We start from the raw sequence: 25,899 nt of genomic DNA, 5'->3' as shown, positions 1-25,899 counted from the left end.
CTTTCTAAATTTAGCTTTTCTCGGGACTTCCCTGGTGGTGCAGTGGTTAAAAATCCACCTGACAATACAAGGGACATGGATTCCAGCCCTGGTCCGGGAAGATCCCACATGCTGCGGAGCAACTAAGCCTGTGCGCCACAACTACTGAGGCTGTGCTCTAGAGCCAACGAGCCACAACTGCTGAACCTGTGTGCCACAACTACTGAAGCCCGCACACCTAGAGCCCATGCTCCGCAACAAGAGAAGCCACCGCAATGAGAAGCCCGCACACTGCAACCAAGAGTAGCCCCTGCTCGCCACAACTAGAGAAAGCCCACGTGCAGCAAAAAAGACCCAACGCAGCCAAAAATTAATTAATTATAAATAAATAACTAAATAAATAAATTTAGCTTCTCTCATCTGTGAAAATAAGGAAAAAGAAGACCTTTTTTCTCATGTTGCTGTAAGGTTTAAATAAGGTGGGAGCTGATAATCACGAGGCATACCATCCTGAAGAATCAATTTTTTTTTTTTTTAATTTTTGCTTTTTTTTTTTTTTTTTTTAAATTTTATTTATTTATTTTTGGCTGTGTTGGGTCTTCGTTTCTGTGCGAGGGCTTTCTCCAGTTGCGGCGAGCGGGGGCCACTCTTCATCGCGGTGCGCGGGCCTCTCACTATCGCGGCCTCTCTTGTTGCGGAGCACAGGCTCCAGACGCACAGGCTCAGTAGTTGTGGCTCACGGGCCCAGTTGCTCCGCGGCATGTGGGATCTTCCCAGACCAGGGCTCGAACCCGTGTCCCCTGCATTGGCAGGCAGATTCTCAACCACTGCGCTACCAGGGAAGCCCTGAAGAATCAATTTTTAAGTCTACTATTAAGAAACATGTTTTATAGTAAGACGAAAATAGATGTATTATGTAATTTAATGCAAAAATATTATGAATTTTGAAACGAAACAGGGCAAGTAAATTTCCTGAAAGGAGAAAGGTAATATTTATACTTTCTATCCTTTCTACCCAATTAGCCCCTTCTATCTCACCCCCGCCCCCCCACCCCGTTCTCCAGGGAAGCATGCTAGACAGTAGTGACAAAAGTAGCTAATACGTTAAACACTAAAAAAAGCTCAAGAGTTCCTAAAAAAAATGTATGAGAGGTGGTAGGTTGTTTGATTTCTGAGTAGGGAAGAACTTCCAGAGAAACGGGGATGAGAGTGTCGGGAGAAGGGGGCGGAGACGGAGAGATCCCAGGCGGGCAGAGGCTGTGGTGCGAGGAGGAAGCAGGGGCTGAAGGGAGCCAACAGAAGAGAGGTGCGAGGCAAGAGAAAGGGAGCAAAGCAAGGCACGGCAGAGCGCAGGGGCAGAGCAGAGCAGAGCAGGAGTGGGGCAGGCTAAGGAGGAAGCGCAGAAGAGAGCTGCCAGTCTGGGAAAGGAGGGGTGTGCCGGGGCAGGGGCCAGGCGCACAGAAAGAAGGGGCAGGACTCAGGTAAAGGAGCAGCAGAGAAGAGAGGCAGGACTGCGGAGAGCCAGCACAGAGGGGAAGGATACGGAGAGGAGGGTTGGGACACAAGTGGAGGAGAAGGGGGAACAGGGCTGAGGGAGACGGAGACATGGGGCAAGGGGAAGGAACACAGACAGGAGGGGTGGGACTGAGATGGGGGGGGGCCGGGGCCAAGGCAGAGGGGACAGACGCAGAGTGGGACTGAGGCAGAGCCGCAGGAGTGGGGCAGTGCTGAGGCAGAGGGAAGGTAAGGGACTGGGAGAGGAGAGGTGGAACCAGAGCACGGGGGAGAAACGCAGAGAGGAAGGGCGGGACAGAGTGGGGGGGCGCAGAATGAAGGAGCTGAGCTGCGGTAGAGAAAGCGGGCGGAGCTGGGAGACAGTCAGGGACAGGGCAGAGGGGCGGGACCAAGGCACGGCCAAGTACGAGAGCTGGGCCTTGAGGGGAGAGGTGGGGGCTTAAGGGGGCGTGGGGTCTCGATGCGGAGCGGAGGGGGCCTACGGGGGGGAGGGAAAGTGACTGGGGGGGTCCTCAAAAGGGAAGGCGGTCCTTGAGGAGGGGGGTCCTCAAGGGGAAGGAGGGTGTTCTGGCCAGGGAAGGGCCGGGGTGGGGTCCTTGAGGAGGAAGGCAGGGGTCCTGGAGGGGGAGGGCTGGGGGGTACTCGAAGGGGAGGGTGGGGGTCCTCAAGAGGGAAGGAGGGGTTCTGGGGGGAGGGCGGGGGAGGGTCCTCAAGGGGGAAGGAGGGTGTTCTGGGGGGGAGACTCGGGGTGGCGTCCTTGAGGAGGAGGGCGGGGGTCCTCAAGGGGGAAGGAGCGCGTTCTGAGGGGACGGGGGGGGTCCTCGAAGGCGAGGGGTGTCCTGGAGGGGATGCGCGAAGGTCCTCAAGGGGAAAGGAGAGTGTTCCGGGGGGAAGGACCGGGGTGGGGTCCTTGAGGAGGAGGGCGGGGGTCCTCAAGGGGGAAGGAGCGTGTTCTGAGGGAAAGGGGGGGGTCCTCGAAGGGGAGGGGTGCCCTGGAGGGGATGCGCGAAGGTCCTCAGGGGGAAAGGAGGGTGTTTGGTGGGGGAGGGCGGGGTCGGGCGGATCCGTCCGGCCCGGAAAGCCTTCTGGCTGAGGAGGGCGTTAGCAGGAGGCCGAGGTATGAGGGGCAGGGAGGCCGCCGCGTCCTCCTCAGAGCCGACAACCGCCCGCGCGGCCTCCCGCCTCTTCCCCTCAGGGCCGCTACTTAGCGCCTCCTTTCCCGTCGACTTCCCAGTGAAGGGGCCCGGCCGCCCCAGCTTCGCCTCAGGTAGGCCCGCGCCTCCATTGCCCGCGAGCCCTCTCCGTGCCTCCCGCCGTGTCCGGGCCCGGGACACCACGCGCTCACCGTACTCGCCCGACGCCGCCGCCGCCTGACTGAATCGCTCCGCCTCGGACTTGGCGCCCAAACCCGTGGCGCATGCGCTCTGTGCGGTCTGCGCGTGCGCCCTGTGGGGCGGCCGGAGGGCTGCGCGGGAAACGCAGGCCGCTTCCGGCAGGCTCCGCTGGGGGGCGCGCGAGAACCAGGCTGGATTGGAGGGGACGGAAGACCTGCTTCCTGTAAATGCTTTAGTAATGTTTTCAATACTTAACACATGGTTTAAATTTTTTTTAATTAAATAAGCAGTATGCAGTGGAAAGTCTGCTCACCGTTTGTGTGTGTGTGTGTGCGCGTGCCACCCACCAATTTTTTTTTAACATCTTTATTGGAGTATAATTGCTTTACAATGGTGTGTTAGTTTCTGCTGTATAACATAGTGAATCAGCTATGCATATACATATATCCCCATATCTCCTCCCTCTTGCGTCTTCCTCCCACCCTCCCTACCCCACCCCTCTAGGTGGTCACAAAGCACCGAGCTGATCTCCCTGTGCTATGCGGCTGCTTCCCACTAGCTATCTCTCTTACATGTGGTACTGTATATAAGTCCGTGCCACTCTCTCACTTCGTCCCAGCTTACCCTTCTCCCTCCCCGTGTCCTCAAGTCCATTCTCTATGTCTGCATCTTTATTCCTGTCCTGCCCCTAGGTTCTTCAGAACCTTTTTTTTTTTTTTTTTAGATTCCATATATATGTGTTAGCATACGGTATTTGTTTTTCTCTTTCTGACTTACTTCACTATGTAGGACAGACTCTAGGTCCGTCCACCTCACTGCAAATAACTCAATTTCGTTTCTTTTTATGGCTGAGTAATAGTCCATTGTATATATGTGCCACATCTTCTTTATCCATTCATCTGTCAATGGACACTTAGGTTGCTTCCATGTCCTGGCTGTGGTAAGTAGACCTTCAATGAACATTGCAGTACATGACTCTTTTTGAATTATGGTTTTCTCAGGGTATATGCCAAGTAGTGGGATTGCTGGGTCTATGGTAGTTCTATTGTTAGTTTTTTAAGGAACCTCCATACTGTTCTCCATAGTGGCTGTATCAATTTACATTCCCACCAACAGTGCAAGAGTGTTCCCTTTTCTCCACACACTCTGCAGCATTTATTGTTTGTAGATTTTTTCATGATAGCCATTCTGACTGGTGTGAGGTGATACCTCATTGTAGTTTTGATTTGCATTTCTCTAATGATTAGTGATGTTGAGCATTCTTTCATGTGTTTGCTGGCAATCTGTATAGCTTCTTTGGAGAAATGTCTGTTTAGGTCTTCTGCCCATTTTTGGATTGAGTCGTTTGTTGTTTTGATATTGAGCTGCATGAGCTGCTTGTAAATTTTGGAGATTAATCCTTTGTCAGTTGCTTCATTTGCAAATATTTTCTCCCATTCTGAGGGTTGTCTTTTCGTCTTGTTTATGGTTTCCTTTGCTGTGCAAAAGCTTTTAAGTTTCATTAGGTCCCATTTGTTTATTTTTGTTTTTATTTCCATTACTCTCATAGAGTGTTCTGCCTATGTTTTCCTCTAAGAGTTTTATAGTGTCTGGCCTTACATTTAGGTCTTTAATCCATTTTGAGTTTATTTTTGTGTGTGGTGTTCACCCACCAAATCTTTAATGCCATAAACCACATACACCCAGATAACCAGTGCAATTATTTAAATATTTATGAATAATTATATTGAATAATTATGAAAGCATGCATGTTTTCAGCGTCCTTCCACAATTTCTTTATGTATATATAAGTAGATATATATGTGTATGTATTTGTGCATTATACACACAGATGCGTCTGGTTATCATTGATATATATTATAAACGTGTATCTGTACTATAATATAGGTTCTGTACATATATATCTGTAATACAAATAAATATATTTTAAAATATAAAATATTTTTAAAATATAAATATAATATATATCTTATAAATAAATTTAAAATGTAAAGATATAATACAATGTATAAGATGACACTTGCACAATATGATATATACTGTAACATAAAATGTGTACTTAAGTAATATATAATACATCTATCATTATGATACATAGATTCACTATTACGTATAATTATATATTTGTCCAAAAATAATACATATATTTTTATGTTTGCAAAAATACTCATGGTCTTATTTCCTCCCTTTTTTATACAAAAGGTGGCAGACTTTGCACACTATTCTGTGCCTTCATTTTTTACTTACCAGTATACCTTGGAGAGCTTTTCATATCAGTACAAAGAGAATTTGCTCACTGTTCTTGAACAGCTGTTTGGATTCTGTTGTATAGTTGTGACTTGATTTATTTAACGCATTCCTGACTACTGGGTGGTTGAGTTGTTTTCAGCCCTTTGCTACCAGTATTCAGTGCATAACTTTGACCTTCAGCGATTCCGCGGTGTGTAAATCTGCTAGGAAGATAAATCCCCTGGAGTGGAATCGCTGAGGCAAAGTGCACATGTGTGTGTCATTTTGATAGAGATTTCTAAATTGCGTTCCATAGACACTGTTGCAGCTTAGATTCCCCCACCAGCCTGTGTGAGCAAGCCTGCATTCTCAGTGTTATATGATGCTTTTTCATATTTTCCAAAACCAAGGTTGAGAAACCCAAGGCAGTTCTAGTGTATGTTTCTTTTTTCATGAGCAAGGTAGAACATGTTTTCCTGTGTTTAGGAGCCATTTGTATTTAACTAAAGAATATTTATCGGGCGGGGGCTCAAGGTATGTGGGAAAAGCATACTGAAACGTGCAATAATTATTTTATGCATAATGATGTTCATGGTAGTGATGATAATGATGACATAATGGTTAATATTTCTTGACACAGACCTTGTACCCATCACAAAAATGAACTCAAAATGGATCACACACCTAAACGTAAAACCAAAACTTGAAAACTCCTGGAAGAAAACATAAGAGAAAAACCTATGACCTGAGATTTGGCGATGACTTTTTAGGTATACACGTGCAGACTCTTGCAGAGTCAAGCCTAGTCTCACAAAGTCGGAACACACAAACTCCTGGTGGGGGGATTCCCCAGAAGTGCCCTCCTGTGTATTTTATCTGGAAATCTACAATTCAGAGGTCATTTAAACTCTCTGAGCCTCAGTTTGTCTCTCCAGAGTGAAAGGACAGTAACTTATTAAATATAAGAATCAAATATGATTAAATACATGCGTAGTGGAGGAAAATTTTTTCCTCTACCCTCTTATGGTCCCTGGGTGGGTCTGAAAATTAACTAACAAAGACGATTAACAGGAGAAAAGCTTACAAGTTGTTTTAATATAACTTTTACATGACACAAGAGCCTTCCTAAGGAAATGAAGACCCAAAGAAACAGACCTGAGTATTTTATGCTAGGTTTGATAGGGCGTGGACAGTTGTGGAAGACTATAATAGGTTAAGGAATAGGAGGTCAGTGTAATAACTTGGTGGAAACTTAGCAAGGCCTGTGTGTTAGGATTCTTCTTGGAAGCGTTCCTTTTTCTTTGGAGGTAAGGATACTCCTTTCCTCCTGGTATAGGGAGGGAACGTCTCCCATGAGGGATTTATGACCTGTTTCAGGGAAGAAGGGGAAAGGCGAGCTGAGAGTTAATTTCCTGCTTTGGCTGTTTTCTCAAACCCCTTCGGCTTCAATATGCCAGGTGCCACATTTGGGGGTAGGGTATCCTGAACCAGATCACATGTCAAGTGATTGAAATAGTGTATGAGACCTGTACAGGCAATTTATGGGTTGGCTACAATTTTATTGTTATTAGGGGGTGAGTATCAGGAGACGGCTTCCTTCGCCTCCTCGCCGCGGCTTCAGATTCCCTGCATCACTGTCGCTGTCGCTGTCCCCATACCCCCTGGACCCGTGCTCCTCACCAGTCAGGAAGACAGAGCCCTCGCTGTCCCCCCCCCCGCTGGACCCTGCGTCCTGCCTTGTCCCTCCGGTCTTCTCTCCTCTAGGTGGCAGGAGGAATCCACGGGAATCAGAGTCGCCTGTGCGCTCAACTGGACCAAGAACTGCTGGCCGTCCTGGGGTGACTCCCTGGTCCTCAACGTGACTACCCGGCGCGCCCGCCACACGGGTCCCGGGTTCCTAGGCAGCGCCCCTTGAGCCCCCCCAGACCCTGAACGCACTTGGCGCGCGCTCTCAGGGAGCCTCCTCCCCTTCCCTCTGCAGCCCCTCAGCGCAATCCCACTGCCGCCCCGACCCGCATCAGCCCTCCAGCCCCGAGCACACGCAGACCCTTCAGAGCTGCGGCGGCGGGACTGCCCTCCCCTCCCGGGTTGTGACTTGGCGCGGGCTTCCTGGGGGGCAGGGGCGGGGCGGGCTAGCTCAGTGCTGGTCCCTGGCATCCTGCAGGGGGTCCAGAAAACGTGCCCGGGGACCGCGCAGGACAAAGGCGCGAAAGGAGCCCCTCACGACCACCGCCCCTCCCCTGTCCACATAGATACTCAGGTCGAGTGACTGAAACAGTGCCTGAAACAAAGTATACAAAGTTGTCATGCTGGCTACAACTTATTGTTACTAGGGTTTGGAAATCTTGGTCCTGCACCTCCTCTTTGACCCCAGCGTCCCTGCCTCACTGTCTCTGTTTCTGGGCGTTCCAGCTGGACCTCAAATAGCCATCCTCCCCACAGCACCCCTCCCCGCCTCACCCCACCTGGACCCTGCCCTGGACCAGGTCTTCCAGGAGAAGGGAAGTGCGAGTTGACAGGGAAGAGCCGCAGGTTATGCTTCCGAGCAGCAGAGACACAACAGCCTGGATGCCCGGGTCACGGGGGGGCGGGGGGGGGTAGGGGGGCTGCAGAATCATCAGACACACAGTGACCCCCAGCCACACTGTGGAGTTATTGGGATCGGAGCATGTATAGGTGCAGTTCTCCTAGATGCCGGCCACCAGTTTTCTCTTCTGAAGAGCTGCACCAATTTACCCTTCCACAACAATGCATGAGAGTTCCAGGGGTTCCACAGCCGCACCAACTCTCATATTTCTCCTCTAGTCATTCTGATGGATGTGTACTCGTACCACTGCAATCTGGTTTTGGAAAGCAAAACTTTAATTTAAAGAAATTTCTCAAGCTGGATAGGTTATAAATATCAACAAAATTAGAACTTCAGAAGTAGAAGCTGGAGTGAGAAAGAGGTTGTTTGTTTGTTTGTTTTTATAATGAATACACCTTGTTACTATTGGGGATTCTTATGAAATGTGTGTATTATCTGAAAGAGAAAACTCTCTATATGTCCTCCTATATTCTTGAGGTGAAGAAGCTGAAGGGTGATAATTTTACTACTCAGAAATGGGTGGATGCTTTCCTAAGTAACAGAGGGCTGTAAACTGGTGATAATCTTAAAACCAGCCAGCACGAAAGAACTGCCATAAATATCTTTTAAACTATGAAGGCACCAATACATGCATACAAGGAGGAAAATGAAAAGATGCTGGCTGAAGCAGCAACAGAAAAACCCTGGAGGAGGGGCACTGCAGATGGAGGAAACAGCCAGTGCCAAGGCCCTGAGTCAGGGTTTCTGTCGCTTGCCACCCAAGGAGTCTGATACAGAGGATGCAGGACAAGGAAGAAGGGTGGGGATGAGAACGTGAGAGTGGAAGAATCTCTCGGGCTGGAGGAATGGAAAAGCATTTCTGGAAGGAAACTTGTCCTGCAGACTAGTCCCACCTCCCCAGGGGCGTACAGGGAGGGTTTCCCACGGAGATTGCGGTGCTATCTCTCTGGCTCACATGTGGAGGTGTGTCTCACGTTGATTCCACATCACCTCGCTGGGGGGCTCCAGGGACATCTCTCTCCCTGACACCAGGATCATCTCCTTGCTCCAACCTGGTGGTCAACTTTGGTTTGAAAACCTGATGCCCTGCTCCAAAGAAGGAAAGAAGGGTGAGATACCTCCCAGCATGCAACCCAGACCAAATGTTTGCAAAGAAAGAAGACCAACCATGTGATTAAAAAAGGACCTCCAGAGAGAACGTGGGGAAACTCCCTCTCCAGCCTCCACATCCACCTTGACCTACCCCCACCTTCCACCCCACCAGCTCAAATTTCTAAGGATGGAGATCCAAGTAGTTCCCAGGCAGCAGAGCCCACCCCATTGAGTACATCAGCCAATCAGCTCATACCTCGTCTCTTTGGCCACTGTAACTGGTTAGCTGTGGTCATGTGATGAAGCCAGGTCCAATCAGATCAGGTCAGACTCCTGGGGGGAATACAGGCACCAAAATAGTCTACCATTCCTGTTGCAAGTGAATTAGAACACTGGTGCTCTTGGGGCTCCTGGAAGCTGTCTTGAGACCAGGAGCAGAGCCAACACCATCAAAACCCCAGTGCTAGAGGCCAGTTCTGGGCTGGAGCTCATCCGTGTCTTCTGGAAACTTTATAGCCTTTTGGAATCACCAGACCACCAAGCTCTGGCGAGCCCTGTCTGAACTGGGGGAGGCTGTCCTTACCCAGGGAGCTCAGGTTCCCATAGTTGTCGAGTAACACGTCCTTGTACAGGTCCTTCTGAGCCAGCTCCAGCAGGACCTGGGTGAAGGACATGGCCACGTCCTTGAAGATCACTGGTTCCTGTACCGCCAGACAGCATCCTTGTTCACCAAGGGACTGGTCCCCCACGCGGCCCAGGAGAGGACATGGAAATCCACTGGAAGTTGGGAATGTGTTCAGAATTGCATTGTGGTAGATTGCAAAAATGGCCAGAGTTTTCCACCCTGCCCCATGTCCATACCATTTGACATTTAAGTGTGAAGTGCCCTCCTGTTCTGAATCTGTGCTTGGCCATGAAAATTGCTTTGGCCAATAGGATCCTGGCAAAATGTGACTTAAGGAGAAGTTTGAAAAGTGCTTGAGAAACTGTTATTGGTTTCTCTCTTGTGCCCTGAACACTGCGTGGGGACGAACATGCCTAGGCAAGCCTGCTGGAGGATGAAAGATACCTAGAGCAGGGCCAGGTCTCCCCAGTCCCCCAAGAGAAGCCATCCTAGGCGAGCTGAGGACCAGCACCCACCAGGCATCTGGAGGAGCCCAGAAACCTCAGCAGAGCCACCTCCACGACCCCTTGTGGCTGTTGCTTCTAAAATTTACCAACTAAAGGATGCTCCCCACTCTCCAGTCCTACCTACAGTTCACCCTGAAAGGAATTCAGAGTGAAGATCTGGGTGAGGCATTCTATGCTCTGGGAAAAGTGGTGGAAATGGCCCTCAGATAGTTAGATATTTTCAGGAGAAAATATTATGAACCAAGATTCTTGCATCTTCCCATACTTAGAAAAGCACTAAAATCATTGACTGAGATGTCTGTTCTTCATGACCCACAGGAACCTTGTGCTGAGGTGTGTGCTTGACTGCATGGACCCCTTCTCCAAAATCACACAGAAACTGACCTCCTACCTACCTTTTGGAACAGTTCCTCAGAGTTCTCTGAGAGCCTATCTCCTGGTTCTAATCCTCAGTAAGTCCCCAAATAAAATTGAAATCCACCCCTCTCATGTTGTGCATTTTTACTTCAGTCGACAACTTTGACTTTGTGGTTGTTGGCATAGACTCTGAAGCCAGCCTCTCTGGGTTTGAATCTTGGCTTGGCTACTTATGATCTGTGTGACCTGAAGCAAGTGACATGAACTCTCTGTGCCTCTGTTCTCTTATCTTGGAAAGATGGATAATAACAGAACCAGCCATATGGTTGTGAGAATTAAGTGGATCAAAATGTGTAAAGACATTAGCTCAGTGCCTACCACATGGTCAGTGCTCGAAGGTTCATCATTCTAAATATTTGTGTAAAAATGGAGGCGATCCCAGTCAATGGGAGAGAGATACAGAATTGAAGAATACATTTATTCACTCATGTATTCATCACAGCCTGGTGCCACGGCTAAATTAACATAACAGACCTGGTCAGTGGTGGACACAATATCCATTCTCCTTTGCTGTAATAATAGAGGCTATTAGGTGACACAGGATTGCCCAGCTAAGGACTGCACTTCCCAGCATCTCTTGCAACTAGATGTCATCATGTGACTATGTTCTGGCCAATGAGGTTTAAGGAAAAGTGATCTGGGCATCTTGTAGGAGTTGCCCTTTGAAGGACTAAAGTGTGTCTTCCCCTTCCCTCATCCTCCTCCCCTTCCCCTGAGCCACAATGTGGATGGGATGTGGGGGTGAGCCCTCTCCAGCCACGTGGCACAGAGCACCAAGGTCAAAGGACCTTGGCTACCCAACTCCACGGGGATGCAACACCCCAGCCCTGGGAGTTTTACACACAGACCACAATCATGAGAGAGACATCAAGTTTGGTTTATTTAAGCAGCTGTATTTGGGGATTTTACATCACAGTAGCCCAGCATGCATGATTCCAGGGTGCTGAGGCAAGAGCAGGAAGCAGAGGGAGCTCAGGTATTAGGAAGCAGTGACAAAGCTGAGACAGCACAGGGGACATTCACACACCTTGATTTCACGAAACTCTAACACAGGCAGAGGCACAAAGGTGCAATTTGGGTCAGGTTTCGAAGGTTCAGGAGGAAATTGGGAATCAGAGTCAGAGTCATCCGGTTCCAAGTAATAGGTGAAGCAAACACTTGGCTGGAAGGACAGAGAACAGAGAAGAAAGAAGAGAACGTTAGTGTCACACTAGTGACATTTTGGGGTCAGATCATTCTTTCGGGGAAGGGGGGCATCCTGTACATTGCAGGATGTTGAGCACCAGCAACATCATATATTATATATATTCATATTAGAGAAAACATGCAAATAGAAAATGTGTTAACAATCGGTGGATTTGGATGACCTTTGTACTGTTTTTATAATGTCTTTGATTCTCACATTTCCTAATAAGAAAACCTCTTCAAAAGTCCTCCCTGGGACTGTTGCAGGCACTAACAGGAAAGGTGTTCTTGCGAGCATCCTGACCCTGTGCCTCTCCTGATTCCCCATCAGGGCCGCTCCAAACTCCCCTCCCACCTGTTAAGAATCCCAGAGACGGAGCAGACTCCTCATTGGCTAAGGTTGAGTCACGTGCCCAGCCCGGAACCAATCACAGGGAACCCTGGCATTGCTGGCTCTGATTGGTCAGGGGCATACCTGGAGCTGGTCTGAGGATGGGATCAGACACATCCAAAGTGCATGGAGGCAGATGGTCCCCCCCAAAATCAAGTGTTTTAGCAAAAGAACGAGGAATGGTATCCAGGTGGACAAAGCCACAGCTGCCTGCCTCAGCAGGAACCGTTCCCTAATTCATTCCTTCATTTAATCAGCCCACATGTGTACAGTGCCTACCACTGGTTACATCTGTTCTAGCCACGGGGGATATGTCCTTGAACAACAGAACAGGTTCCTACCCCTTCAGAATGAACAAACACATACAAAGTATGCTCTCGGGTAGCAATAATTATCTGACAAATATTCAGCAAGGCAGGGGGTTGGGGCAAAAGTGAGCAAGGGAAGCTTCATGGAGGAGGTGACATTGGAGCAGAGGCAGGAATTAGGAAAGAGAAGGAAGCAGGAAAGAGGGCAGCATCTTCAAGGAAAACCATCCCTCACAGGATGGGGCCACTTCCTCGGGGGGACAAGGGGCACCCGGCCACCCAAGGGTCTCTGCTGGGCAGAGAGGGTGGTGGAAGTACCTGACCTCTCAGAACCCAGGAGCCTCTGGTCAAAGGGAGGAAACAAGCAGGCTTACCATGGGACAGAATGGCAGGACTTTGAATGACAGTCTTCCCTTCATTCCAGTGGACTTCTTCCGCGGCTCACCAGGGTTCTCAGGAAGCAGGGCTGAGAGAGGAGGAAAGACTCATGAGGCCATTTTGCCCTCTGAGGCTTGAGAAACTCAATAATAATAAGATCTTCATCATGAAACCATTGACAAGAACTAACATGTGTTGAGTAATTGCTATGTGCCAGGTACGCATTTAAGTATTTTACACATCATAGCTAAATTGAGATGGCTGCTATCATCCTCCCACTTTAGAGATGAGGAAACCAAGGCACAGAGGTTAGGACACTTGCTGGAGGTTGCACACAGAGCCTGCAGACATGCATTAAATTGCATCCCGAAGGCCCACAGGGAACAGAGAGGGAATGTCAGTGAGTGAAGGGGCTGGGGTAAGACAACAGGGGGCTCTGGACATGGTGGCACCCTGGGGAGCCCGTGTCCAGGAGGAAGGGATAGCTGATATGCAGCTGTCTGTGGGGATGCCTCTCCAGAAAGTTGTCTAGTTTCCCCACAGAAGACAGATGTCTTGATTTAGAGTGAAATCTCCTGATATTTCAAAGCTACCAACAAATCCAGATATTTTCTTAGAAACTCCTACACTCCTGCTGGGAATAGAAATCGGTCTCTCTATGGAGGACCATTCAGTCAACCTGTCAAAATTACAAAATACACCCCTTTGATGCATCCATTTCAATTTTTAAACACATTATCATGGTTATACTCCTCCGTGTGCCATATGGCCCAACTATAATCCTACCTCTACTTGCATTTATTGTCATCCTCAAAGATTGGGAATAACCCAAACGGCCACCTGCAGGAACCAGGTTAAATAAACTACAGTACAGGACAGACAGACCATGGAATGCCAGGCAGCTGGAACACAAACTTGTCATCTTGTGGGGAAGAGTCCCCAAGATGGACAGGAGACACAGGGCTTAAGGTCAAAGACCCCGAGGCCAGACGCTTCAAATCCCAGCATGAGCTAATCATTCATCCTTGTCACCCCTCAGATTTCCCATCTGCAAAATGGGGTAATCACTGTCCTTCCCTCACAGAGTTGTGAAGCACGAGGGATTGGGTGCTTGGAAAGCATTGGGACGGTGACTGGAAGATACTAAGTGCCAGGTCAGAATTAAATGAAACAAGACAAAATGGGAACTGGCAGTGGCATATACAGTACACACAGTACATCAGACATGAATACATAGTAACAGGTACATACACATCCTTGTCTGTATGCATAAGCAGAGAACATTCTGGAAGATTGGACAAGAAGCTGGAAAGTAGCCACCTCTGGTAAGGGAGTAGGTAGCTAAAAAAGTGGCCTGTATCTTGTTTTGTATGATGGTTACACACAGCTATAGATGTGATGAAATACAAGTAAAAGCACACATGGATTGTGCCAATATCCATGGGCTAGTTTTGATGTTGTACTATCATCATATAAAATAAAAATACTGGGGGAAATGGGATGAAGTGTCCATGGAACTTCTATGTACTATTACAGCAACTTCTTGTGAATATAAAATTATTGCAAAGTAAGATGTTTTAGAAAGGAAGCATCACAACAAAACCAACAGCCCTCATTCATGTGTCCAAGCTACCCGCAGGATCCACAGGCTTCACAGGAATCACCCCACTCCTGCCAACCCTCTCTGCCAACTCCTTGGGTCAGGCCTCCTTCATCTTCCACCTGAATGACCCTGCAGTTCCTGACTTGGCGACTGGATGCAGGGCCAGTCCAGGCAGGTATCTGGGCCACAAAATGGAGCCCAGATTGATTCCAGCTCCCAAGAGACACCGCTGAAGACTCTGAACAGGGGAGAGACAGGACCCACTGACATGAGGGGATGTCAGGGAGGTCCATCCTGGGAGCCCCTCAGGGCCCTCCCTTCCCAGGAAGAGCAACTAGGAGATATTTGGGGTTGGGATCAGTCTTCAGGGTCAACCTTTCCTCATCAGCCTTACCCTGGAGGCTCTCCCCATTCCCACCTGCCCACAGGTTTCCACCCCATGTGTGTCTCACCTCCTTTCTCCGGCGGCTTGGTCTGCACCTCCTCCGTTTCCTGGCCCTCGATGGTGCTGACAGGTAGCATCGTGACACCACAGCTGCTCCCTATGGACAGGAGACCAGAGCAGTCAGTGCCTGGGCTGGGGACCCAGATGGCCCGGGTGTGAACCCCAGCACCGCTCTCAGGTGTTGGATGGACTCAGACAGCTCCATCCCCTCCCCAAGTCTCCAGGTCCCCAACATCCAAGGGGAGTGTTGGCAATGCCTGCCTCCTAGAGCTGCTTCCAAGGCCCAGTGTGTGATTTGGGGAGAGCGATTGCCATGGTGCCCCTTTAAGGAAAAGAAGAAATATTATGACACAGAGTGCTGGGAATCATAGGTGAAGGTCAGTTAACTGGGTATCAAAAGGGCCTCTGGAGTCTGGCATACAGCAGGCACTCAATAAGTGCACCTCATGGTCAGCATTCCCAGTGCTGTATTTCAGGGCTGTCCTAAGGCTATAAGTGATTAACTTGGCAGCTTAACAAAGTGATTCAGACCAGAACATCATTTCCCTGTCCTCGGGGGTCTCTTCTGGTACAGGATGCTCAAGTGACTGACTCTCAGGACTGCTGTGAAGACGAGGGGGCCGGTCCACAGACCCCTCACCACAGCCTCCGGGGAGCGGCCAGCACTGCTGCAACGGTGCCTAGCAGCAGGCTCAGCTGTGGGGTCCTGGGACCCGCCCCACCCTCGCTTTACGCTCGGCAGAACTTCAGCCTGTGTGTCTGGAGGGTGCACTGGGGGTATTCCAACCTGCCAGTCACTAGCTGAGAGATCTCAAGGATCAAGTTTCCCAGATTTAACAACAATATTACAACAAATACACAGCAAACTGAGATTTGAATTTGAGACAGGCAAATCATATTTTAGCATGATAGGTCCCAAACACCTCATGGTAAATGTCTACATAAAAATCATTTATTTAATATACGAAGTTATGTTTAAGAATACCCAAGTGTCATGAAATATTTGGGACATAATTATACCCAAAGGTAATTCATTATTTGTCTGAAATTCAAATTTAAGTAAGCATCTTGTATTTTACCTGGCAAGCCCCATTTCAGAGGTTCTTTAACCTCTTGTGCCGTCAGCTTTCCTCTCCAGAAAATGAGTAAACTTAATTATTAAACATGAGGATTAAATATGATTAAACACACACACATACATACACACTGACAACACACTATCTGGAAAATTAGAGTCAACACCTCTTCCTGTAAACCTTTTTAGGAAGCGTAAGATGCAATCACAGACTCTCACTTGTAATCATGCAAATACAAGATGCATCAATTTGTGGGAACACCTAGCCAGATAGACGCACACACAATTGTTGGAAACACACATTTTCAGATGAACACTGAGGAAACCAGGGCATGACCATGCAAGCACACCTGCAGACAGGCTCCAGGGAAACTCTGAGACCCCCGCCACTCAGGCGGGCAGGCCTGTTAGTTAGTACTGAATGCCCTCCTCACACAAAGTCCTGGACGTACGTGCGCGCGCGCACAGACACAGACACACACACACACACACACCCCCTCCGGCCACCCACAAACGCAGACCCACAGGCTGAAATCACACATCACCCTCTCCAACATAATTTCCCTCTGCCTACACCCGGGGTCCAAGCTCATTCTCCCCCAGGGCCCATCCGCAGAGGCCGCCGCTCTAAGATAAGCGCGCCCAGCACACCCCCGGCCCCCACCCGCAGCACACAGGCGCACAGAAGCGCTGCAGGCTCAAAACCTGTTTTCCAAGCGCCCTTTTCATCTGCTAACCTGCTTATGCGTCCTTCGTGAACCCCCAACCCATCTGGAGGGACTCCTCGCCCCTCCCGACCGCCCAAACTACCCTCTGGACTGTCCCCCAAATCATTTTCCTATGTTCCATTAAGCGAATTCGTTACCTGACCCCCTGATACCCGAGCGGCCTCTCCGATGTGCAGAGCAAACCTGTTCCGCCCGCCTCCTCCTCCATCCAACTACAAAGTCCCCTGTCCGCCCCTCCTGCCCCCTAAACCTCAGGACCAGGACCCGGGCGCCTCCCCCACCTGTCCTGGACGGAGTCCCCGCCACCCCTACTACTGACACCCCAGCCTCCTCTGTCCCCTCCACTCTTCCCTCCTCCCAGTGGCCAGAGAAATCTTGGAGTCGCCCCGCGGCTCACGAGGACCTGAGCGTCCCGACCGCCCTCAGGGGAGACGCGGGTTCCTCAAGGGGCCCCACCGCGCGCACCGTCGGGTCTCAGGGGCTCCTAGGCAGCAGCTCCTGCGCCCCACTCCCCAGAATTCACCCGCGCGTCCTCCCTGGGCGCGCCGCCCTCCCCGCGGAGACCCCGCAGCGCCGTCCCGCCGGCCCCCGCCCCGCGCTGCGCCCCCCGCCCCATGGCGCACACCCTTCGGAGCTGCGGCCGCGGGACTGACCTCCGGACCCGGGTTCTGGCTGGGCCGCTGGGCAGGAGCGGGCGGGCTTGCTCAGTGCTTGTCCTTGGCGCCCGCGCAGCGCTGGCTCCGAAGATGCCCAGGGAATCTGTGGACAAACTCGGAGGAATGAACAGAGCTGCGTCGCTCAGCGTCACGCACACCCCCCAACCCCCAAACACTAGTCAGGTGGTTAAAACTGTCTCTGACACCAGCACAGGTTTCAGAGTGTTCCCTTCAGTTTCATTATTGGGGGAAGTCGGGGGCCTCCTCATCCTCATTGGTTAGAGAAACCGATATAAAAGGTCGCCAATGGTACGTTTTAGGTGGAAGAGAATCAGTTGTTCAGGTAATAAGGGTAAGTAGTGTTTCTTAAACTTCTTACTGGAATATGAAGAAACACACGCCACACACATAGACACACATGTATGTAGCATGTGTGCTGGACCCAAACACAAAATAACTTTTACACTGCATCACAGTCACAGCAGTTTGTTTCCCTCCTTCTTCTAACTATTCTCACACTTTCACCCGTATTGATTTCAGTCTGGCATCTATTCAAAGCAAGATCAGTCACCTTTGTTGTCAAGGATGTCACAGCGAATAGTTTAGCCTTTGTGCACCATCAGGTCTGTGTCACAGCTACTGGACTTTGCAGGAAAGCAGCCCAGACTCTACCTAAGGATGGACGTGGCTGTGCTAATGAGCCCTTATTCACACTACAGGCTGTGGGCTGCATGGCCAGAGTCTACCCACTCCTGACCTAGAGAATTTTCTGTGCCAGCTCCTGCAGCAGATGAAGCCAAGCTGCTCTCTGGCAAAAGAGCAGTTTGGGCAGAAATGTGAATAGATACACTTTGTTGCTTTTCTTTTCAAAAAGAAATACTTTATGAAGATATGGATCCTGAGAACCAAAAGAGTGTAATATAAAAATAGCCATTGAGTCTTGATTATGTACAAAATTTGAAATAACAACCTTAAAATAAAAAAGCTCTCACCAAGGATTACTGGACTGAATGTCAATATTATGACATAGTATGAGTGTGTTTCATGTTTGGTAATTGCAATCATTGTTGCTTTTGTTGTGGTCATCCATGTACAATGCTTGGTGTCAGTCTATTTATGTCTTGTAAAAATAAAATACAGTGTGTGTGTGTGTGAAAAAAAAAAAAAAAGAAATAAGGTAGAGAAAGTTACTTTGTTAAAAAAAAAAATATATATATATATATATATATATATATATTAGTGGATAATTGAAGACACTCTTCTAAATTAAAAGCAGTTCTCTTAAAAAAAAAAAAAAAAAAAAAAAAAGCTCTCACCAAGCCCATATCCTCACTTTCTGGTGGCTACACTGTGTGATAATTCTGATAATATAAGATATCTAACCCAGTCCTGAGACAGAACCTTCTGTGACCATGGCAATGTTCTGTATCTGCAGTGTCCAGTACGGTAGCCACTGGCCATAGTTGGCCACTGAAACCTGCCCTGAGTGGCTGAGAAACTGTGTTTTGAATTTTTTTTAAGATTGATTCATTTACATTGAAGTAGCCTCAGGCAGTTAGTTAGTGATTACTGTGTTGCAGAGCAAGAAAATTATACCTGAATTCCTTCTCACATGCAAAACCTCATGTGCATCCAGATGTGATGTCCTGAGAAGGACAGGGCATCACTTAGGTGGTATTGAAGAGATCATAGCTTACCCTGAATCTCATTGGGGGAAAGGGTAAAAAACAACCACATACAACAACAACAAAAAACATTAGTATGTGGCAGGATGTGACTCTGGTCTTCAAAACCACACTATATAAGAGAATATTCTATTTCTAAGGTGATACACACTGAGGAATATATACATATATATATATATATAACATATGTATTATATACATATAATATACATATTATATTTAAAAGAGAAAACATACCAACAGAAAAATATTAACAATTGGTGAATTTGGATGATCTTTGTACTGCTTTGCAAAATCTGTGACTCTTACATTCTTTTCTAATAACATTTCTAGAGAGTCCTCCCTGGGACTGCGGCAGGCTCTAATAGGAAAGGCGTTCTTGCGAGCATCCTGACCCTGTGCCTCCCCTGACCTCTCCCCGTGGCCCCCCTGGTTCCCCATCAGGGCCGCTCCAAACTCCCCTCCCACCTGTTAAGAATCCCAGAGACAAAGCAGCCGCCTCATTGGCCAAGGTTGAGTCACGTGCCCAGCCTGGAACAATCACAGGGAACCCTGGCATTGCTGGCTCTGACCTGGAGCTGGTCTGAGGATGGGATCAGATCCATCCGAAGGGCATGGAGACAGGTGGTCCCCCAAGAAAAATCAAGGGTGTTAGTAGGAGAAGGAGGAATGGTATCCAGGTGGACAAAGCCACAGCTGCCTACGCAGGAGGGACCCTTACGTAATTCATTCCCTCACTTAATCAGCCCATGTGTATATAGTGCCTAAGGCTGGTTACATCTGTTCTAGGCAGGGGGATATGCCATTGAACAACAGAGGAGGATGCCGCTCCCCAAGAACCGCTCTAGTAGGGAACACAGATGATGAACACACAGATACAGGTATGCTCTCAGGTAGCAATAATAACGCTGAAGAAATTGAGCAAAGCAAGGGGTTAGAGAGAAATGAGGCAAAAGTGAGCAAGGGAGGCTTCATGGAGGAGGTGACATTGGAGCAGAGGCAGGAATTAGGAAAGAAAAGAAGGCAGGAAAGCAGGCAGCATCTTCAAGGAAAACTGTCCCCCACAGGATGGGGCCACATCTGGCATGAGGGAGGGACAAGGGGCACACAGCCACTCAAGGGTCTCTGCTGGGCAAAGGAAGTTCCTGATCTCTCAGAACCCAGGAGTCTGGTCAAAGGGAGGAAACAAACAGGCTTACCACAGGACAGAACGGCAGGACCCTGAATAACATTGTCCCCTTCATTCTGATGGGCTTCTTTGTTGGATCATCAGGGTTCTCAGAAAGCAGGACTGAGGGAGGAGGAAAGAGGCATGAGGCCATCTTGCCCTCTGAGGCTTGAGAAACTCAATAATAATAAAATCTTCATTATGAAACCATTGGCAAGAACTAATATGTGTGGAGTAGTTTCCTTTTGCCAGGCACGCATTTAAGTATTTTACACATCATAGCTTATTTGGTTGTTCATAATATCTCTCTGAGATGGCTACTCTCATCATCCCACTTTAGAGATGAGGAAACCAAAGCACAGAGAAGTTAGGACACTTGCTGGAGGTTGCACAGCAGTGCCTGCAGACATGCATTAAATTGCAGCCAAAGGTCCACAGGGAACAGACAGGGAATGCCAGTGGGTGAAGGGGCTGGGGTAAGATAACAGGGGTGTCCAGGCCACAAAAAGGAGCCCAAATTCATTCAGCTCCCAGGAGATCCCTGCAGCCTCTGAGTAGGGCAGTGACAGGATGCACTGACATCAGGTGATGTCAGGGAGTTCCATCCTGGGTTTCCTTCAAGGCACCCCTTCCCCAGGAAGAGCCTGCGGGGGATATTTGGGGTTGGGATCAGTCTTCAGGGTCAACCTTACCATGCAGACCCTCCCCACTCCCAACTGCCCACGGTTTTCCACCCCATGTGTGTCTCACCTCCTTTCTCCGGCGGCTTGGTCTGCACCTCCTCCGTTTCCTGGCCCTCGATGGTGCTGAGAGGTAGCATCGTGACACCACAGCTGCCCTCTATGGACAGGAGACCAGAGCAGTCAGTGTCTGGGCTGGGGACCCAGATGGCCCGGGTGTGAACCCCAGCACCGCTCTCAGATGTCAGGTGGACTCAGGCAGCTCCACCCCCTCCCCAAGTCTTGAGATCCCCAACATCCAAGGGGAAGTGTTGGCAATGCCTCCCTCTAGTGTTCTTCCAAGGCCCAGTGTGTGATTTGGGGAGAGCAATTGCCACGGTGCCTAGCAAGGGCAAGGGCAGAGACCACGGGTCTGGGGTTTCTAATCCTTTAAGAAAAACAAGAAATATTATGACACGAAGTGCTAGGACCCTGAAGGTGAATGTCAGTTAACTGGATATCAAAAGGGCCTCTGGTATCTGGCATATACAGCAGGCACTGGGCCTCTGGTGTCTGGCATATACAGCAAGCACTAAATAAGCACACTCATGGCCAGCATTCCCAGTGCTGTATTTCAGCCCGGTCCTAAGGCTACACTGCAGCTTGACCAAATGGTTCAGACCAGGACCTCTCTTCCCTGTCCTCAGGGGCCTCTTCTGGTACAGAATGCTCAAGTGACTGACTCTCAGGACTGCTGTGAAGACGAGGGGGCCGGTCCACAGACCCCTCACCACAGCCCCCGGGGAGCGGCCAGCACTGCTGCAACGGTGCCTAGCAGCAGGCTCAGCTGTGGGGTCCTGGGGCCCCGCCTCCACCCCAGCTTTACCCTAGGCAGGACTTGGGCCAGTGTGTCTGGAGGGTGCACTGAGGGGTTCCAGCCTGCCGGTCACTAGCCGAGAGATCTCAAGGATCAAGCTCGCCAGATTTAACAACAACAAGATTACAAGAAATACACAGCAAACTGAGATTTGAATTTCAGATACACAAAACATTTTTTAGTATAAGTATGTTCAAACACTGCATGGGTCATGTCTACATAAAAATCATTTTTTATTTAGTTTTCTAAATTATGTTTAAGTATAGGCAAGTCCCATGAAATATTTGGGACATGCTTATACCCAAAGGTAATTCATTATTTGTCTAAAGTTCAAATTTAAGAAACCATCCTGTATTTTACCTGGCAAGCCCCGATTCTGGGGTTATTTAACCTCTTGTGCTGTCAGTTTTCCCCTCCATGAAAATGAAGACTATAAATGATTAAACATGAGGATTAAATATGATTAAATACGCACATACACTCAGAACATATTATCTGGTAACTTAGAGTCAACACCTCTCCCTCTAAGCCTTTTTAAGAAGCATGAGACCCATCACAGACCCTCACACATAATCGTGCAAATACAAGGTGCGTCAAAGGGCGGGAACACTCGGTCAGATAGACACACACATAATTGTCGGAAACACACGTTTTAAGATGAACACTGGGGAAACCAGGGCATAATGACACAAACACACCTGCAGACACGCTCCAGGGAAACTCAGAGACCCCCGCCTCCCCCGTGGGCAGGCGTGCTTGTCAGTACTGAATGCCCTCCTCACAGGCAGTCCTGGACATACACACACACACACACACATACACACACACACACACACACACACACACACACACACACACTCGGGGCACCACACAACTGCAGACGCAGAAGCTGAAAATACACGTCACCCTCTCCAACACAGTTTCCCTCTGGCTGACACCCAGGGCCCACCCCCAGTTTCACCCAGGGCCCATACCCCCGAGGCTGCCCCTCAAAGATGCGCGCCCCAAACAGGCTCCCTGCCCCCACCCGCAGCACGCAGGCGCACAGAAGCGCTGGCGGCTCAAAAGCTGTTTTCCAAAGGCCCTTCTCATCTGCAAAGCTCTTATGCGTCTCAGCGAACCCCCCAACACAACCGGAGGGGCTCCCCCCGCTCCTCATCCCTCAAACTACCCTCTGGACCCCCTGCAGTATCATTTTCCGATTCTCTACTTGGCCGGTTCGCTACCTGACCCCCCGATACCCGAGCGGCCTCTCCGGTGTGCAGAGCAAACCTGTTCCGCCCGCCTTCTCCATCCAACTACAAGGTCCCCCGTCCGCCCCTCCTGCCCCCTAAACCTCAGGACCAGGACCCGGGCGCCTCCCCCACCTGTCCTGGACGGAGTCCCCGCCACCCCTACTACTGACACCCCAGCCTCCTCTGTCCCCTCCACTCTTCCCTCCTCCCAGTGGCCAGAGAAATCCTCGGACCTGGAGTCGCCCCGCGGCTCACGAGGACCTGAGCGTCCCGACCGCCCTCAGGGGAGACGCGGGCTCCTCAAGGGGCCCCACCGCGCGCACCGTCGGGTCTCAGGGGCTCCTAGGCAGCAGCTCCTGCGCCCCACTCCCCAGAATTCACCCGCGCGTCCTCCCTGGGCGCGCCGCCCTCCCCGCGGAGACCCCGCAGCGCCGTCCCGCCGCCCCCGCCCCGCGCTGCGCCCCCCGCCCCATGGCGCAGACCCTTCGGAGCTGCGGCCGCGGGACTGACCTCCGGACCCGGGTTCCGGCTGCGCCGCTGGGCAGGAGCGGGCGGGCTTGCTCAGTGCTTGTCCTTGGCGCCCGCGCAGCGCTGGCTCCGGAGATGCCCGGGGACGCGGTGGACAAACTCGCGCGAATGAACAGGGCTGAGCTGCTCGGCGACACGCACACCCCCCAACCCCCGCCCGCAAACACAAGTCAGGTGGTTAAAACTGTCTCTGACACCAGCACAGGCGTCAGAGTGTTCGCTGCGATTCCGTTGTTAGTGGGGAGGGTCGGGGGCCTCTTTGCCTCGTTCGTTAGGGAAAGCAATTTAGGAGGTCGCCCTGGGCAGGTTTTTAGTGGTTGAGAATTACTTGTGCAGGTAATAAGAGTACGTAGTATTTCTAAACTTGTTCTTCGAATATGAGCAAACACACGCCACACACGGAGGAACACATGTATGTAGCATGTGCCCTGGACTCAGACACAAAATATCTTTTACGCGGTGCATCACAGTTGCAATAGTTCACGGTTTTCCCTCCTATTTCTAACCATTCTCACACCTTCACCCGTATTGATTTCAGGTTGGCATCTATTCGAAGCAAGGTCAGTCACCTTTCTTGTCAAGGATGTCATGGCAAATACTTTAGAATTCTGGGCCATCGGGTCTGTGTAGCAGCTACTCCGCTTTGCATGAAAGCAGCCCAGACGTTAGGTAAGGAATGGGTGTACTTGTGGCAACGAGCCCTTATTTACACAACAGGCTGTGGGCTGGATGACCAGAGTCTGACCATCCCTGACCTAGAGAATTTTTTGTGCCAGACCCTGGAGTAGATAAAGCCAAGAAGTTCCTGTAAAAAGTGTTGTTTGGACAGAAATGCGAACATATATACTTAAAAAAAAAACAAAACGAAATATTTTATGAAAATTTGAATCCTGTGAATTGAAAGAGTGTAATATAAAAATAAGAATAGATTCTTGATATATGTGTAAAATTTGAAATAACAACCTTTAAAAACACCTCTCATAAGCCTCGGGTTTCTCTCCTACAAATTGGGGATCATATTTGTTCCTATTTCATAGGACTCTGGTGAAGGTTACATAAGATCTTCTATGCTCAGCACCATACCTGACAGGTGGAAAGTGCCCAGGAAATGTTAGCATTTATCTAACATTATCAGTAACCGACTGGTTAATCTGCCCCAGGCAGAGGGGGGTGTCCTGCGGGCAGGGCACTGGCCACCCTGAGACTCAAACTGCCCAGAGGACCGTGCATGGAGCCAAGAGTCTCCAAGAGCCATTGACAAGATGCTCCATCTGGCTGTGCTTCTTCAGTCTCTCACAGCACCAAGCCCACAACCTCACTTTCTGGGGGCTACACTTTGTGATAATTCTGTTAGCCTACGAGATTTAAAGCAGTCCTGAGACAGACCATTCTGTGACTTTGGAAATTTTCTGTATCTGCACTGTCCAGTGCAGTAGCCACTGGCCACGTTTGGCCACGGAAGTGTTCATGGAGCAGCCGAGAAACTCTGTTTTGAATGTTATACAAGATTGATTCGTTTACACTGAAGTAGCCTCATGTAGCTAGTTAGTGATTACTGTGTTGGAGAGCAAGAAAATTATACCTGAATTCCTTCTCAAATGCAGTTCTCTGTAATGATGCTATTGACATTGACATTTGGGGCCGGAACATTCTCTGTGCAGGGGGTTTCCTGGTGCATTGCACCATGTTTAGAGGATCCTTGGTCTCTATCGATTACAACCTAGTAGCAACACCAATTTTGGACAACCAGAAATATCCCCAAACTTGCAGGGAAATTCCAGGAGGGGGCGGTGGAGTATCACCCCAAATGAGAACGTCTGGTCTACCAGAAAACTTCTGAGGAGAAGTGAAGGAAATCTCCACCCACATAGGTTCCCTCATTTTACCTGCACTGGGGGATTTTGCGTGCATTCCAGCTAAAGGCCCTTTCACACTGGAAGAGTTTACAGTCTTTTCCAACATGAATTTTCTGGTGGTGCGTCAGGGAGGAGACCTGCCCGAAGGACCCCACCTTTGGTGCATGCACACGGCTTCCCTGCAGTGTGGAATTTCCCGTGATTATTAACAGTTGGGCCTTCGGTGAAAGCTTTCCCACACTCAGGACACCTGTAGGGTTTCTATCTGGGAAGCATGCTCTGATGTCTCTGAACACTTGACTTACACAGGAGGTCTTTCCTCATCCCTCACACTGATAACATATCCTCCCAGAGACTTTTCTGACTCTTGAGAAGGGCCACCTGGCAGGTGGAGGCTCTCCCACATTCCTGGCTTCCTTCCCAGGTGCCTGGCTGGTGAATCCTCTTGTGTTCTGACAGGTGGGAGTCGATGCAACTTGCGGATATGATCACAATCCTGCCTTGTGGTAGGTTGCAAACATGGCCCCAGTTTTTTACCCTCCCCCATGTCCAAACCTGTTGCCCCCTAAGTGTGTAGTGCCCTCCTCTTCTGAATTTGCACTTGGCCATGGAATTGCTTTGGCCAAAGGGATGCTGGCAAAATGTGATTCAAGCAGAAGCTTGAAAAGTATTTGTGAAACTGGTATTTGTTTCTCTCTTGTGCCTCTACCACTGCCATGAAGATGAACATGCCCAGGCAAGCCTGCTGGAGGATGAAAGATACTTGGAGTAGGGCCAGGTCTCCCCAGTGCCCCAAGAGAAGCCAGCCTAGGTGAGCTGAGGACCAGCGTCCACCAGG

General features: G+C 49.6%; 2 protein-coding genes across 2 annotated transcripts in view; both read right to left on the bottom strand.

The window, feature by feature from the left end:
* The window catches only part of ZIM2 (zinc finger imprinted 2), a 130,309-nt gene that overhangs the window by 10,540 nt on the left and 93,870 nt on the right, over positions 1–25,899 (bottom strand). The gene's annotated exons all lie outside the window — the stretch shown is intronic.
* LOC118884581 lies at positions 11,141–23,350 on the bottom strand. The gene is made up of 7 exons (XM_036832284.1): positions 23,188–23,350; positions 20,657–20,746; positions 19,938–20,029; positions 17,051–17,156; positions 14,602–14,691; positions 12,543–12,634; positions 11,141–11,446 (listed from the first exon to the last, which is right to left on the bottom strand). The coding sequence occupies exons 2-7, from the start codon at positions 20,724–20,726 to the stop codon at positions 11,264–11,266; spliced, it is 633 nt and encodes a 210-aa protein (XP_036688179.1). The 5' UTR covers positions 20,727–20,746; positions 23,188–23,350; the 3' UTR covers positions 11,141–11,263.

This window comes from Balaenoptera musculus, chromosome 19 (genome assembly GCF_009873245.2).
Source record: "Balaenoptera musculus isolate JJ_BM4_2016_0621 chromosome 19, mBalMus1.pri.v3, whole genome shotgun sequence".
NCBI classification, from domain to species: Eukaryota; Metazoa; Chordata; class Mammalia; order Artiodactyla; family Balaenopteridae; genus Balaenoptera; species Balaenoptera musculus.
Note: the sequence above shows the minus strand (reverse complement) of the source record. Positions and strands in the feature narration are given on the sequence as shown.